Source organism: Carcharhinus amblyrhynchos, chromosome 5 (assembly GCF_965287045.1).
Source record: "Carcharhinus amblyrhynchos chromosome 5, sCarAmb.v2.hapA, whole genome shotgun sequence".
Classification (NCBI taxonomy): domain Eukaryota; kingdom Metazoa; phylum Chordata; class Chondrichthyes; order Carcharhiniformes; family Carcharhinidae; genus Carcharhinus; species Carcharhinus amblyrhynchos.
Window position 1 is genome coordinate 23,102,211 of NC_137328.1, and position 16,324 is coordinate 23,118,534.

Below are 16,324 nucleotides of genomic sequence, written 5' to 3' on the forward strand. Positions count from 1 at the left end.
ATGCTATCAGGGACAGAAGGCAGCAAAAAGAAATATGGGGAACTTGGCGATCAAAATGTACATTCAAATAATAAAATTGCTGGTAATTTACTTTTTTTATTGGACTAAAATTCATTGGAGGAAGGGAACTGATAGGCAAATAGGTTTGTGTTTTGCTCTCGTTACTCAGCCTCACAGCATCTTCCAGCCTACACTGTCACATCTGCTAGAACCGTTCACAGGGAAAGGAGTGAGAGAGAGGTGCTCACCTTACAAAGCTGTAAAATTAAAATGGAACATTGCAATCTGTTTAGGTAAAAGTACAGATGATGCAAATAAACCGCTTACTCTATTCATTTGAGTGCAAAGATTGCGAGTTGGATTTTAATGGGACGAGGGTAATTCCCCAAAGTACGTTTGGTTTTAGGCATAAATTCAGCGACCGAGACACTTCGTGTAAGATAGCAATAATAGCCCAAATATAACTGGAAACATAGTAAACGGGAAGGACAGCATCGAAGCAGCACGTTCTATGCAGCTTCCATTTATTAGAAAAGTTGGAAGTTTATGTTGCACTTTTGGGAACATAGTGAAGATTGCAGTAACTGCCTATGATTGCTGTTTAAATATAATATTGCTGACTACACCTCTGTTATAGGCTCCCGGGATGTTTGTGACCAGTCCCGTGACGCTGTTGTTAAGAGTAACACTCATGCTGCTGCCTGGTTACTGCTGCAGTTTAGCCCAACTACAAATTAACAGCCAGAAGCAATTTGGGACACGACAATCGTTTGCTTAATTGATCCGGATATTTCTTCAAGTATATTGCTTTTAGATCCATTACTTATTACTTCTAGATTGATTTAAGATGCCGTTTCCATTACCTCTCAAAGCAGAAAATGTATTTAGTACGTTTGATCCGAACTTCATGCCTGGGTAAGACCTGAGATTTTAAGTTGTGGAAATACTGAATTTTGAGACTCTTGTTTGTGCATGGGCACTGATCCAATGTTCTACCAACATTGGTAGTGGCACAGATCTTGCTAATGCCCACACATATGTCTATAAACACAAAATACAAGCGGATGCTGGAATCTGAAACAAAATCATGGGTCATCATCTAGACTCCAAATATTGGCTCTAATCTCTCTCAGACCTGCTAAGATTTTCCAGCATTTTCTCCTTTTGTTGAGCACATACATATATTGAGTCTTGATTGCCAGTACCCGGAGCAGGGACCAGGGCATCTCATACCAGCACCACAGAGGTTCCAGTGATTAACTCAGGAGTGCCATGTGGGACCAGGGAACACAAACCCACCTTATCATTTTGCTCGGAGAATGAGGCAAAAAAATGAGATTGGTGACTGTAGAAACCCTGTTTGTTAGCCAATAAGCGTAGCTGGAAAAAGAGCCAAAGTCACAAGTGAAATTCTGTCATAATTTCAACTTCATTACTAGATTCATGGATACAGTCTAAGCAGAATCTGAAAAACACTGACAATTAATCATGCCCTGTAGAATATCAGAGGTACATGCAAAGATCTATGCAATCACACTAGTATATAACTAAATCACTCAAGAGAAACTGGTGGTTCCCATTTTGAGGTAGCTGGCCAGGCCACTTTGAAGTAGGGGTTGTTCAGTGGCACAGTGGTTAGTACTACTGCCTCACAGTGCCAGGGACTGAGGTTTGATTCTTGGCTTGGAGCACTGTCTGTGTGGAGTCTCAACGTTCCCCCTGTGTCTGCGTGAGTCTCCTCCCGGTGCTCCAGTTTCTTCCTACAGTCCAAAAGACATGCAGGTTAGGTGCATTGGCCATGTTAAATTCTCCTTCAGTGTATCTGAACAGGCACCAGAATGTGGTGACTAGGGGATTTTCACAGTAACTTCATTGCAGTGTTAATATAAGCCTACTTACGACACTAATAAATAAACTTTAAACTTCTCTTGCTTGTAGTTCTTGTGATGATCTCCTTTGTTAGTTGTTTATTATGAACTTGATTTCCCAACTCTGTGATCAGAACTGCTTACTTTAGTATTCTTGTGAAGGATATTCAAGCATGTCTTGAAGCTAGCATTAGAGTTTGACCATTTTTCCCATTGAGCTCTGAATTAGGGCATTAGCCATGGGCTAGATGACTGTTATAAGATGGCGGGGAAAAATAGATTTTAAAATTAGGTCAAATAAAATGTTCATAAACTTTGACTCAATGCTAAGCGCACTTACTGCTGCATTAGTAAGCTGAGCTCCGATCCCATTCCAGAGACTTGATCACAGAATTAAACATCACTGGAGTACTGAGGGAGTGCTACAAGGTCAAAGATACATTTGGATCTTTTAGATTAGATCTTAAAGCAAGACTCCCATCAGCTCTCTCCAGTGATTTGAAAAGATCTCGTGGCACCAATCCAAAGGAGAGCAGTCAGGCCCTTTCCAGTTGCCCAGCAATCTGATATCGCTGAAAAGAAACAAATTATCTGGCCATTTACTGTTTGTATTCAGCTTGCTGTGTAAACATTGGCTGCTGTGTTTTGCTACATCACATTAATAGCTGCACTTGAAAAGTGTTTAATTGGCTGTAAAGTGCTTTGTGACTTCCTAAGATTGTGAAAGATATGTAATAAATGTAATTTTTTCTTCTTAGCATTGATGCATCCAGCTCTAATAATTGCATTCTTAATACAGATTAGCATGTGACTATTTTTGTTTTATTTTGTATGCATTTCTGCAATTTACATATTCGTATCAGCATACTTAAATAATTATGTAGATTTATAACTTAAATATATGACCAGCTATCTGTTACAATCATAATATTCTGCAGATATTGCAAAAGATGTTACTGGTTGGTGTGTTTTCCCAGTGTTGAAGGAAGTGCTAGTTATGGGCTTTTGGAAACAAACCCCAAAATGAGTCTTCAGAAGAAGAGAAAATTGGAGGGAAATCTAGAAATAGAAATAAAAAAAATTGGGTAGACAGCTTTAGAAGGTTGAGGGTGATCTAACTGAAGTATCTCAAATGATAACAGAATTTAATATGATAGATACAGAGAAGTTGTTTCCTCTAGAGCGCAAGGGCCACAACCTTACATCTAAAAACTGGATGAAGCAGAAGTGAATTAGAAAGCATTTTGTCACACAAGGGATAATGGAAACCTGCAGCTCCCTTTCCCAGAAAGAGCACTGAGGCTGACCTAATTGTATTAAGTCAGGTCGTCAAAAGATATTGAATAAATACAAGTAAATGGAGTGAGATAGAAATTAAGTATGATCTCACTGAATGACCTCCTCATGTCTCTGGGTAACCACGAGCAGTGAGAAAAATAAATACCTGGTTGATTAAGTGGAGAAGGGGAATGCTTGGGGTTAAGGTATAGATTGTACCTATTTATTTTGTACTACAAAATATACATCTATGAATCTAAGAGTATCCGAGTGTAACATTAAATAACTTCTTTTCAGAAAATAACATTTTAGGATACTGTAAATGGATAATTTGGGATGTGACATCTGATGTGTGTTGCATGTTCAGGAGGAACGGGTGACTTCTGTGGATTTCCTCCGGGTGCTCCAGCTTCCTCCCACAGTCCAAAAGATGTGCAGGTCAGGTGCATTGGCCATGCTTAACTCTCACTCAGTGTACGCAAAAAGATGCCAGAGTGTGGCGACTAGGGGATTTTCACAGTAACTTCATTGCAGTGTTAATGTAAGCCTACTTGTGAACTCATAAATAATCTTAAAGAAGAACCTTTGACCAGTGATTCCAGGAACTTTCCACCATTGAAGTTTTCCTCTCGTCATTTCTGGGTCCACTGTGGATTCATCAATAGAGAATGATTGCTTTTATTGATGTTGATTCATGTAACTGTGGTTGATAGATTTTTGTTAACTGATGGTATTAAGGGTTAGGGAATAAGGAGATGGAGTTAAGATACAGATTAGCCAAAATGGCAGAAAAGGCTAGGAAACACTGAATGTTCCATTGTTTCTACATAAAGGATGGTAGAAGACGATTTAGGTAGGCTGCATAACGTGTTTCATATAGTAATTCCTTTGCATTGTGATATAGTCAGATTGGAACTGAAATACCTGCCCTTCCCTGTATAAGAAAAATGACTTGAAAATGCTTTTTGTTCATTTTGCAGGTATGGAGGATACATTCCGAAGTTACGAAGCCGCTTCGGAGAGACCTATGGCAACGCTACTTTAGGACTACTATCATATGAGCCTGGGCAGCCCAAGTCACCACGTTTAACTCTCACCCAAACCAAACCACTGTACAATCCCCAGGTTCCACGGCACCTGCTGAATAGGACCTACGGGCATCCAGAAATTACCACGTACGCGGGACAGGTGCAGAATACAAACATTAAAAATGGTAACGTTGATCTTTGTGATTCATTGAGGCTTGTTTTGTGATAATTAATTGATGCGTAAGAAGCACAAGAAATGTTTAGTTCAATGTCATCTCACACTGTAAAAGAAATAATACTCAAATATCAGAAAAGGATTTCGTTTTACAAGTTCTAGAAAGAAGATCCCTCGGAAATTAGTCCCATATTATTCAAGAGCTTGAATAATATGGGACTAATGGGATTCCTTGTTGCTTGAACGTACTTGCAAACAAGATAACTGAAAATCATAAGTAAAAGGTGGTGGAATGTAGACATTTCTGGCAATGCCAGAATTTATTGCTGATTCCCAATTGCCTAATCCGTCAAAGATTTATTCTAAAATATTGACTGATATGTTATAAAATGTTACTTGATTTCATGATTACATGTGTGTAAGTACCGAAAATCACCAGCTGGGTAATTTTGATATTAGGTATACAGGAACATTAGACTGCCTGTCCGATTCAATTAAATTTTTTTTTGGTTATTTAAAATTCTCACCCTGCGTTTAAAATCCCTTCTGCCTCACTACCTTTGTAAACTTCTCCTGTCCTCCAATCCTTGAACTCTGCATTACTCTGACTTGGACCACTTGTCCTTATTCCTCCCTTTTCTTCCTTTCTAGCACCATCATGCCTTTAGAATCACCCTCTAAACCTCACCACCTCTCTACCTCTTCAACTCACCACCTCACTCTCCATTCTTAAAGTCCTGCTCCAAATCTACTTCGTTGGCCAAGCTTTTGCCCTCCCATCCCACAATCTGCTTTAAGACCATATCTATTTTTACTGACCATGCTGCTTTCCACCTTTGGTCACCTTTTTATATTAATTGTGCTTTATCACAGCAAGTTGTCCTTTTGAGTAGTCTGTGTAGAATTTTGTGTACAGGTTACAAGATCCTGTGGATGGTTCACTGAGCAAATACACTGTGTTCTGTGACACATACCCAAACTGATGGGATCCTCAGTCTGTGACGATGGACAACATTTGAGGACATTACTAGAATAGGTAGAAGGGAAAAAAGAAGGCAAAACTTTACATTTATACAGCGTTTTTCATAACCCCAGATGTCCTGAGTTCTTTAAAGACAAATTAATTAATTTTGAAGTGTGATTGATGTAATGTAGGTCATGCTGCAACCAATTTGAGCACAGCAGTTCTCATAACAGCAATATGACTGTCATCACATTATCTGTTTTTGTGACCTTGGTTACGGGACAGATGTTAGCCAGGCTATTGGGAGAACTCTTAGAGAGAACTTAGAGAAGAAAAAGATAATTTAATGTTGTATCTGAAAGACGGCACCTCTAACTCCCTCTGTACTGCACTGAAGCGTCAGCCTAGATATTGTACCCCAGTCTTGGGATTGAATTCTCACCAGGATCTCTTGACTCAGAGGGGAGACCACTACCAGTGAGCGACAGCTGAATCAGTCTATCTTTTCACTTATACTGTTGTTACCTTCATTAACTCCAGATCATTATCTAGAGACAGTGAACAACAGTTGACCAGGGTTCAGTTAAATGAGAATCAACTATCTTTTATTTGGCATCTTCCCTTGCAATCTTAGAAGGTGCAACACCTTACCTCTTCCATCCTCACCAGTCAAGGCCCAAAACACTCCTTTCAGGTGAGGCAGCATTTCACTTGCACCTCTTTTACTTTGGTCTGCTGCATTCACTGCTCACAATGTGACCTCCTCTACACTGGGGAGACTAAATGCAGACTGAGGTGACCGCTTTGCTGAACACTGAATTTCTGCTCAGTCGACAAACCTGACCCCAATCTCCCTGTCACTTACCATTTTAGCACACCAGTCTCAAGCCCACATGTCCATCTTTGGCTTGCTCCAGTGGAACTCAATGCAAACAGAAGGACCACATCTTCCAGTTTTTTACAGCCTTCTGGACTCAAAATTGAGTTCAACAACTTTAGACTGTGAGCTTTTTCCTCCACTTTCACCTTTTTTTAAATCCAAAAATGTTTTGTCCCATTGCAACAGCCCCCCATTGAACTCCACATTGGGCCATCTGTTGCTTGTTCTCTAGATTTGCTTTCACTGAGCACTAACCTTTATTCTCCTATTGACATACTCTGCTCCCTTACATTTGTGCCAATATCAGCACTTTCTATAGCCCTTAATACTGCCATTACACCTAAGAACAAAGACCAACACAGCCCGGAAAACAGGCCCTTCGGCCCAACGAGCCCGCGCCGCCATTTTAACATTATGAGTCCCCCCTCCACCCTTGACCCTTGTCAATGCTTATGGCATTCCACATTGAGGGAAGACTAATTTAGGGACAATTTGTTACACCAATCAGCCTAACAGCACATCTTTGGGGTGTGGAAGGAAACCGGAGCACCCGGAGAAAACCCACGCAAGCACGGGGAGAATGCACAAACTCACAAACTCCCGCAGACACTGGCCCAAATCCATGTATCTGCACAGCAAACAGTGATAGTCACTGAGCTGTCGTGTTGCCCAGCATCTGGTCCAGTTTAAGCATACACTAACAACATGAAGTACTAGGTTACTCTCGAAACAACCAAGAGCAGCCCTCATACGACCCATCGCGTGTATGCCCCTTGTTGGACAACAAGGCAGACCGAAGCACCTTTGTCTTGTACCCTAAGTATCTCTGTTAACTTTCTCCTTGCTCTCACTTATCACTGACATTCTACTCTGCTCAACCCCATCTTAAGCAGTATAAAATCCATCACATTTCTCCCTCTCATTAACACCGAGGAAGAGTCAGACAGATTCAAAACGTTAACCCTGTTTCTCTCTTCATGGATGTTGCCAGCCTTGAATATTTACAGCAATTTTCTGTTTTAATTTTATATTATACATTGTATGCCTTTTATTCTATTTATTCCTCAGCAACTTGCAGTGGGCTCACAGCTAATTATCGTTGCAGTAATAAACAGCTATTTCCACCCCTCTTTTCCCCATTGTAAGTTGTCTGAACATAGAAAGCCAAAACACTTATTCCTTACTATATAAAAGACAATAATGGTGTCATTTTGAATTGTAGGCTACTTCTATCCAAGAGATGGCAAATATCACTTTGCTCTAAAGAATTATGTCTACGACAACAATCCTGAAGCAACGTCTGCCATTCAGACTATCGAAGAACTGAAACGACGTGAAATGACGGAGTGCAAAAGGAGTGATCTAATTGCCCCAAATATGTCATCAAGGCCTCCATCTAAGATTGTAAGACTGTAGGGTTTTGTGATGCACAGATTGATCCATGGTGTCTGAAGTAAACCATAATGCAATTTTCTTTTCTATTTCCTTAGTCACAGGGTGAAATAAAACCACCGGATAGTTGTTTTTTCATCCCTGTGAGATATGAACCTTTTGACCCTTGTCTGCCAAGTAGGATGGATATGTTCGAAACACCAGATCAAAATCTAATGGAGCAGAATAGCAGGATAATTTATAGACATGATTCGTCACTCCATCCCACTTACAATGGTTTTGTGCCAGGTATGACCATTCTTCCTTCAACTTTTTCTCTCACTCTCGTATTAATTGATCTTTTAGTTTGTTTCTGTTGTCCTTGACCAGCCTGTACTTTGCATATTCCATTCTTTTTCTCACTCAAGGGGTCAATGAGCAGATTTAGGAAAGTTGAGGTTTGGCATAACATTAAACATGAATATGAAAAGAAGCTAACTGAAAAGCAACTGTTAAAGCAATAAATGCATTAATAAGGGAATGAAATTAACTAAGTAGAGCCAATGCTTCTAATTCTGGTGCCATCTGTGGGATCTTTTATTATTTTCTGGGATGTGGCAAAGTCAACATTTGTTGCCCATCCCTAATTGTCCTTGAAAGGAGTGGCTTGTTATATGCATTTCAGAGGGAGTGCTATAGGCTGAGAGTCACATGTGGGCCAGTTTAGAACATAGAACATTACAGCGCAGTACAGGCCCTTCGGCCCTCGATGTTGCGCCGACCAGTGGAATCAATCTAATGACCCTCTAACCTAAACTATTCCGATGTTATCCATATGCCTATCCACTGACGATTTGAACGCCCTTAAAGTTGGCGAGTCCACAACTGCTGCAGGCAGGGCATTCCACGCCCTTACTACCCTCTGAGTAAAGAACCTACCTCTGACGTCCGTCCTATAATTACCACCCCTTAATTTAAAGCTATGTCCCCTCATGTTAGCTGTCACCATCCAAGGAAAAAGGCTCTCACTATCCACCCTATCTAACCCTCTGATCATCTTGTATGCCTCAATTAGGTCACCTCTCAACCTTCTTCTTTCTAACGAAAACAACCTCAAGTCCCTCAGCCTTTCCTCATAAGACCTTCCCACCATACCAGGCAACATCCTGGTAAACCTCCTCTGCACCCCCTCTAATGCCTCCACGTCCTTCTTATAATGTGGCGACCAGCACTGTACGCAATACTCCAAGTGCGGCCGCACCAGAGTTTTGTACAGTTGCAACATGATCTCACGGCTCCGAAATTCAATCCCTCTACCAATAAAAGCTAACACACCGTACACCTTCTTAACAATCCTATCAACCTGGGTGCCAACTTTCAGGGAGCTATGCACATGTACACCGAGATCTCTCTGCTGGTCGACATTACCAAGAGTTAGGATTAGGCAATGATCTACGAAGGTCATCAGTGAACCAGATAGGTTTTTATGACAATTGATGATGGTTTCATGGTCACCATTACTGAGACTAGCTTTATATTTCAGCTTTATTAATTAAATTCAAATTCCATCAGTTGCATTAGCCTGGTGTCTGGATTATTAGACCAGTGACATTACCACTATGGCACCATCCCACCCCCCCCAACCACCCCCACCAAATGCTGCATGTGGATGGGATAATTACTTGTACTGGAACCAGTTGCTTGAACTCAACCTCAGTGGGTTCAATAGTCAGAGAAAGCCAGAGACGCTTCAGTCAATACCAATCTGAATCCCACATGGGGGGCCGGATTTGACCGTCAAGTTGCACCTGTTTTTGGGCGCAAGTCGGGCATGAGGTGAGTAGCGCCATCCGCACTCACCTCCACACCAGTTTCCCCTTTACCAAGGCCCAAAAGTGGCTGCGATCGGGACCGTATCTGAAATGAGCGCGACGGCCATTTAAATGCATTTATATGCATTTAATTTGACTTAACGGGCTGCATGCCGCACCTTACCAGCACTTCCCCCTTTGCCACCTTGTTCGCCCATCCAGAATCAGCGTGAAACAGACATGCTCTACAAAAGACCAATTTGGGCACTGCAGTTAGTGAGGAGGTAAATGCTGAGCGTCCAACGGCTCTCTGCTTGAGATTGGTGGGGGGAGGGGTGGGAGGAAGTGGGTCCAGTGGCTCTCTGCTTCAGATGGGTGGGGGGAGGTGAAGGTGGGTCCGACAGTTCTCTGCTTGAGATCGTGGGGGGTGGGGGGGGGGGGGGGGGGAGATAGGGCCTGCTGCCACTCTGTCTGAGATCAGTGAGGGGGAAATCACGGGATTGGTCTGGGTGGCGAAGGGGGTGAGGGGAATAAAGGGGTCAGTAATGTTGTGGGGTGGGGCAGTGTCTGTGGGGGCCTGGGGGAGGTATTATCCGACCTGGCAGCGATGTGGCAGGGAGAGTTACTCTCTCATTTTTTTCTGCACGTGCGCAATTGGAGATGCCGATTGGAGCTGCAGTGTTTTGGGCGCATTAAGCACCCCCTCCCACAGCACGATTTGGAATTGCAGATATTTTTTCAGGCAGAGTGTGTATGGGGGTGCCTGAGAACAGGTTTTAAAATCAGACCTGAAACACTCCCAGTCTCAAGTGCGCCCAGCACTTTGAATCAAAATGGTGAAATAGGGCTGGGTGTCTCATTTCCTTGGTGCCAATATTAAGGACATCGTTGAGACACTGCAGATTATTTTATGGAAAGAAGAAAACTTGTGGCCCATGTGGGAATTAATGTGATAGGAAGGAAAAGAGTTTATAGTCTTGCAGTCAGAGTTTCAGAAGCCCAGGAGGAAAATGAAGAGCTCAGGATTACTTCCAGTGTCCATTAGTTTCGAACCATAGGATTCCTACAATGCAGAAGGAGGCCATTTGGCCCATTGAGTCTGCACTGATTCTCTGAAAGAGCATCTTTTGCAGGCCCACCTCCTCTCTGCTATCCCTGTAACTTTGTGCATTTGCCATAGCTAATCTATGTAACCTGCACATATCTGGACACTAAGGGACAATTTAGCATGCCAAACCAACTAATCTGCACATCTTTGGGCAGAACTGGGGGAGAGCTCTGGTGAGGAATTCAGAAGAACAGCAGTGGGGGGGCAAATTCTAACACCAGAGTTTGGTTATTCAGGAAGCAGTTTGACTGCACTGAAGGCAGTGGAAATCTGTCACCCTCTCCTACAAAAATCTATGGATGCTGGGACTTTGACAAGCATTTTATTAGGTAAGGATATCAAGGAAAATTAAATAAAGGTGAATAAATGTCACTGAGGTACAGACCAGCTATGATCTCATTGAAAGATGGATCGACCTACCCCTGCTCATATTCCTAATTTCTCTGAAGCATTCACTTGTTACCAAATAATCCCAGGTGTGAGAGTTGTAATAACTGATATATTTTTTATTACCTTGCAGGTCAGCAGTTTGAATTTGGAAAGAACTGGGGACGCAGTACTTTTAATGTGCTGGGTATTGGTGAAAAGAAACCACAGTCGCCGTGCCCCACTTGATCTGGGAATGAGCAATCAAAATTGCTGAATCGAGGGCAGTTTTAACATTTCTGAGAACATCATATAAATCGGCAGACTGATCTCATTGCCCAGCTATAAAACCAATTGCTAGTTTGATTCTGTTCACTAGATTAAAGTTGGAACTACGCATTAAATGATGAGCTGAGAAATCCATGAAGACTTCTGTCGTGTGGGTTAAATTTGAAAACTCCAGATTTATTACAGTATTGTGTTTTGCAAGGAACTTAAATTTTACCAAGGACAATAATTATTTCTGATCTCTAAATGTGAAGGAGATCATATAATTCTCTAAATTTGCACCCCTTTATTGTGGAGTCCACAAGATGTAGACAAAAGTTGTAGGTAGAAGGAGGATTGGAATGAGGCACTCAGTGTTAAAATGGGCGGCGTGGGCTTTGTAGGGCCGAAGGGCCTGTTTCTTGTGCTGTGTTGTTCTTTGTTCTTTGTTGAGAGAGCTTTCAATAGAAACACACAAGGCACTGGCTGACTGCCAGAGTCTGAGATATCAAGGCTCGGATTCTCTGCAGAGGTGAGGTTGCTGTGCTTTCTCGAGCCACCTGCGACAGAGGAAATGTGTCTGCCTCCAGACTCCTCGAATCAAGGCCTCAAGGGCATGGTGGTTGAAATGGGGTATGAGCCTCTTCTCGAGGCTACCAGCCTTTTGCCTCTAGTTTGCTGACATCTTGCAACGGCCTTGTGAAATCAAGTGAGCTGGAGCGAGTTGAACTGGTCTTTAAACATGGCACTCGGACCGCCAAACCCTCCAGCTGACGGCGGGCGAATGAATCAGTCTCTGATTTGCCCAGTGATTTGGAAAGATAATTAATGAGGCTCCGAGCGCTGAATCTGATGCGATTGGCCCACTGGAACCACCCACCACCACCCTTAGAAACAAAAATGGAGAATTCCACCCTAAGTGTCAGGACACGGAAGCCAGCTAACTGCTAGGGGTCCCGGTGAGGGGAGAGTGTGGGACAGCTGCGGAGGGGTAATGGGGCTCATGAAGAGGGCATTCAAGGTCCCAGGGGACAGGCTGGGGGACCAGGGATGTCCAGAGATCATTGAGGTTTCACAGAAGGGTGCCCAGCAGGTGCTTTTTCAGCCCATATCCCTCCCCAACCTGATCTGTCATCTGTCCACTAGCCTAACAATTGAGGCTGGATGGGAGAGGACAACTCAATGGCCATTGAGTGATGTCCAACATCACCCACCCACCCCGCCCCCGGCCAATCCCCCAAGCCTTGCTCACTTCACTATAAAATTGCTTGCAGGTCAAGGCAGGCAGGGTCCCAGAGGGAATCCCATGAATGCATTTTAGCCCCTACCCCCCCACCGCTCTGTTAAAATGCACTTGGGATGGGTGGGGAGTTGGGGGGGGGGGGGGTGGTTGGTGCAGTGGTGGGTAGTGTGGAATTCAGGCCTACAAAATAAATGGCACACTGGGCACAAAGGGAATGCACTGCCTGAGAGTGTGCTGGAGACAAGTACAGTAAAGGTATTCAGATTGTTATAAGGAAGAATGTTTCGGGCTGTGGTGAGAAGGCAGGAGGCTGGCACCAATGGAGAGCCAACAAGGGTACCATTGGTCAAATGGCCTTATTCTGTGCTGTAAGAATTCTGTGATTCTGGATAAAGTTTGGCCCTTGAGATCTTCAACATCGTATCATAGGGTCTTTCACTTCAGCAGACAGGGCAGACAGATGTAACATTTGATCTGAAAGAGATGCCACCTCTGACAGTCCTCACCTGGAGCTTTTGAGTGGAATTTAGAACACAATCCTCCAGCTCAAACTCCACCCCTTGACCAAAGGCTGCCACCTAGAGCTCAACATTAATTGCTGCATTATAATGTTTAGATTGAAACAGTTTTGTAGAGACATCAGTTTCAATGAAGGTGAAAAAAGGCAAAAACGCTGAGAAACTTGGTTGGAGCTTTTTGTAAATTTAAACAAGGAATGTCAATTAGCCTTTGCTCATCCTCCAACTTTGGAGAGTTTTTCTAAAAATATAACCAAATCTGTAAGATATGACCTTTCCCAAGGCCACATTGGATATCCCCAGTTTGTCATTAGCCATGTAATATATTATTACTTGGATAATCGTTCATTCAAGTATTGTTCAAATTACTGATGTCAAGCGAATGAGCATATAGTTACCAGGTCTGTGTCATGACTTTTTTAAACGATGAAAATAAAATGAGTCTCCTTCCAATCATGGGAACCATTTCAGAGTGCAGTGAGCTATTAAATAAATGGGTAAGGGAAAACATGCATTTCGCCTCGTTTAAGTATTAAGTTTAAGTTTTAAGTTTACTCATTAGTGTTAGAAGTAGGCTTACATTAACATTGCAATGAAATTACTGTGAAAATCCCCTAGTTCCCACACTCCGGCGCCTGTTTGGGTACACTGAGGGTGACTTTAGCACAGTCAAAGCACCTCACTAGTCCATCTTTGGCCTGAGAGAGGAAACCGGAGCACTCGGAGGAAACCATGCAGACACGGGGAGAATGTGCAGACTTCGCACAATGATCCAGGCTGGGAATCGAATCCCGTTCCCTGGCACTTTGAGGCAGCAACGCTAACCGCTGCCATCCTGCTGCCTAAGAGGTAAGACTGGTGCAAATACTCATTTAATATTGCCACCATACTCACAGAGTCCTTTGTAACAAGTCCACAAGCATGCATCAATACAGTTCAACAGTCCCCTTGGAACAGAGAAACATGAATCATACGTGTTCTAATGGCTGATATATAACCTCACTCAATATTCCCGCCTTTTTCCATAATATCTCATTATAGCGACTAATAAAAAGCTTTAAGTTTCAGGTTTAAAATTAACAATTGACCTTGTATCAAATGCTATTTGTGGATAAAAGTTCCCAACTTCTACCACCGTTTACATGTGGTAGAAGTTGGGTACATGTGCTTCCTAACTTTATTCCTGAAAGGCCTGTTCCTTAGTCCTTGACTGCTCAAGCAGCAGAAGATTTTAACCTACCTTATCAATTTCTCTTAATAATATGAAATGCTTGAGGTATTCAGTAATCGGTGGGCACCACAGGGGCTGATGGGTATGGGCTGGGCATGGACCTAGTCCTTTCTCCTTTTGCACGGACGCACTACACACAGTCTCGAATCCTGCAGACCTGTGGAAGATGTGTGATTCTCAGCAAGTTTATACTGCAGTATCTGCTGCTAGGATCAACTGGGAAAAATATTTGGGCCTCCCAGTTGGTGGAATAGTTGGAACTTTACCTGAAGTCCGGCTCACCTGCTCTATTTGAGATTTTATCAGTCTGCTGGCCAGGCTCCCTAGGCTGCTGGACAGGACTACTGTCAGTGCTGTCCTACATGGATCAGGTGCCGGTCCAACGTTCACTGCCAACTCCTGTTGCAGAACAATGCAGATGCCAGGAACCCTCCAATCCCTTCATCCAAGGACCATTCTTCCAGTAGGCATTAAAACAGTGAACAAGCTATTTAGCCCTGGAAGTTGAACTCACCCGCTGTCCATGGAAGTGTCCTCCTCAGCAAAGGTCACTCAATTATAATCAGACACGGGGACACAGACAGAGATCTCCTTCCCTGGCCAAAAAACACTCAATGGTGACAACCCACTGCTAGCCCGACAAACATATCATAAAACACCCCGAGCAGGCTTGACTCTTTTCCACACCACACAAACCTGAGGCACAGTTGAAATTTATATAACACATCAAGAGGCCTGTTTTCTGTGTCAGCCTGAACTCCTTGGTGCCTGGGAATGTTTGTGGGTTAAAGGCACATTGCTCAGGCTGGCATTTCTGTGCAGCACTGAGTGCTGCAGTTCTATCATTCAAATGACACTAAACCAATGCTTAAGCTGCTTTATCAGGTGGACAGAAACAGTCTCCTGCCAACATAAGATGACCACTGATATCTGTCTGCAAAAATGCACTGACCTGTGCAAGCACAGAAATCCAATGACATTACCCCTGCTGCATTCAATCTGTCAATATTTCACTGCACAAGCATCAGTGATGCTATTAGGCATATAACATAAGAACATAAGAAATAGGAGCAGGAGTAGGCCATCTAGCCCCTTGAGCCTGCCCTGCCATTCAATAAGATCATGGCTGATCTGATAGTGATTCAGTTTCACTTACCCGCCTGCTCCCCATAACCCTTAATTCCCTTATCGATCAGAAATCTATCTACCTGTGACTTAAACATATTTAACAAGGTAGCCTCCACTGCTTCAATGGGCAGAGAATTCCAAAGATTCACTATCCTCTGGCAGAAGTTCCTCCTCAACTCTGTTCACATACACCATTCCCCCTCCACTACCTCCTCTCCTCGTCCTCCTCCTCCTCACCTCCATTATCCTCACCCCATCCCTCTTCCTATTCCTCCTCACCCATCCCCCTCATCTTTCTCCTCACATCATCCCCTCCTCTTCCTACTCTTCTTCCACATCTCCTTCCTTCTCATCCCCTTCTCACCGACAACCCCCTTCTGCTCACCCCATTCCCCCTCCTCCTCCACTTCCTCCTCACCCCATTCCCTCCTCTTCCTAATCCTCTTCTTCCTCATCCCCCTTCTCCTCTCAAGCTCCTCTTCCTCACCCCATCCCCTCCTCAGCCCCCATTCCCATCTTCCTTCTCACTCAATAATGTTTAACGTGTCCCAACACATGTGATAATAATTATAAATCAAATCAAATCATCCTTCCCAACACCCCTTCCCCTCCTCATCAAACAGGGCCCCCAACCCAGAAAACCGACATCCTCTCCAAGTGATAGGCATTCCAGTCAATCCACTTTGATTAGGTATTAAAGGACATCACCTAAAGCACAGTTGTGATAACACCACCTTCTTCCTGTCACAATTACTTTGTCATGTACAGTAACAGAATGGAATAAAACACTCGCCTACACTGTGTTGGCAAAAATGCAACCAGACATAAAAGACCCAGCAGCATTAACTCATGGTCCTGTCCAGTATGGTGCTTACAGCAACAGATAAAATTTCTGTCAATGGCATTTCCCATTGAATGCACCCATTGCCACCTGGAAACATACGGGAAGAGGGTACACTGCCGACAGAACTGCAAGATCCGGATGGCATTGTCGGCAGCAAGATTTCAGTGAAAATCTTTTTATTACCCTGAACAATTTATGTATTAATTAAGCCAAATATTCCATTCCCAGTTTCTTATTGTGTGTT

At 43.2% G+C, this 16,324-nt stretch overlaps 1 protein-coding gene across 1 annotated transcript; it reads left to right on the top strand.

The window, feature by feature from the left end:
* The first annotated feature begins 727 nt into the window (after positions 1-727).
* Positions 728-11,239, top strand: LOC145343405 (ciliary microtubule inner protein 2B-like). The gene is made up of 5 exons (XM_080189627.1): positions 728-915; positions 4,127-4,359; positions 7,416-7,597; positions 7,684-7,873; positions 11,004-11,239. Exons 1-5 carry the CDS (start codon positions 848-850, stop codon positions 11,096-11,098), a joined length of 768 nt encoding a protein of 255 aa, XP_080045753.1. The 5' UTR covers positions 728-847; the 3' UTR covers positions 11,099-11,239.
* Positions 11,240-16,324: the final 5,085 nt, after the last annotated feature.

Bases quoted from the DNA above. Each gene is read 5' to 3' on its own strand.
- LOC145343405 (XM_080189627.1), top strand. From the start codon at position 848: ATGCCGTTTCCATTACCTCTCAAAGCAGAAAATGTATTTAGTACGTTT. The intron at 4,360-7,415 runs GTAACGTTGATC...TTTGAATTGTAG, and splicing joins GAATACAAACATTAAAAATG to GCTACTTCTATCCAAGAGAT. The intron at 7,598-7,683 runs GTAAGACTGTAG...CTATTTCCTTAG, and splicing joins CAAGGCCTCCATCTAAGATT to TCACAGGGTGAAATAAAACC.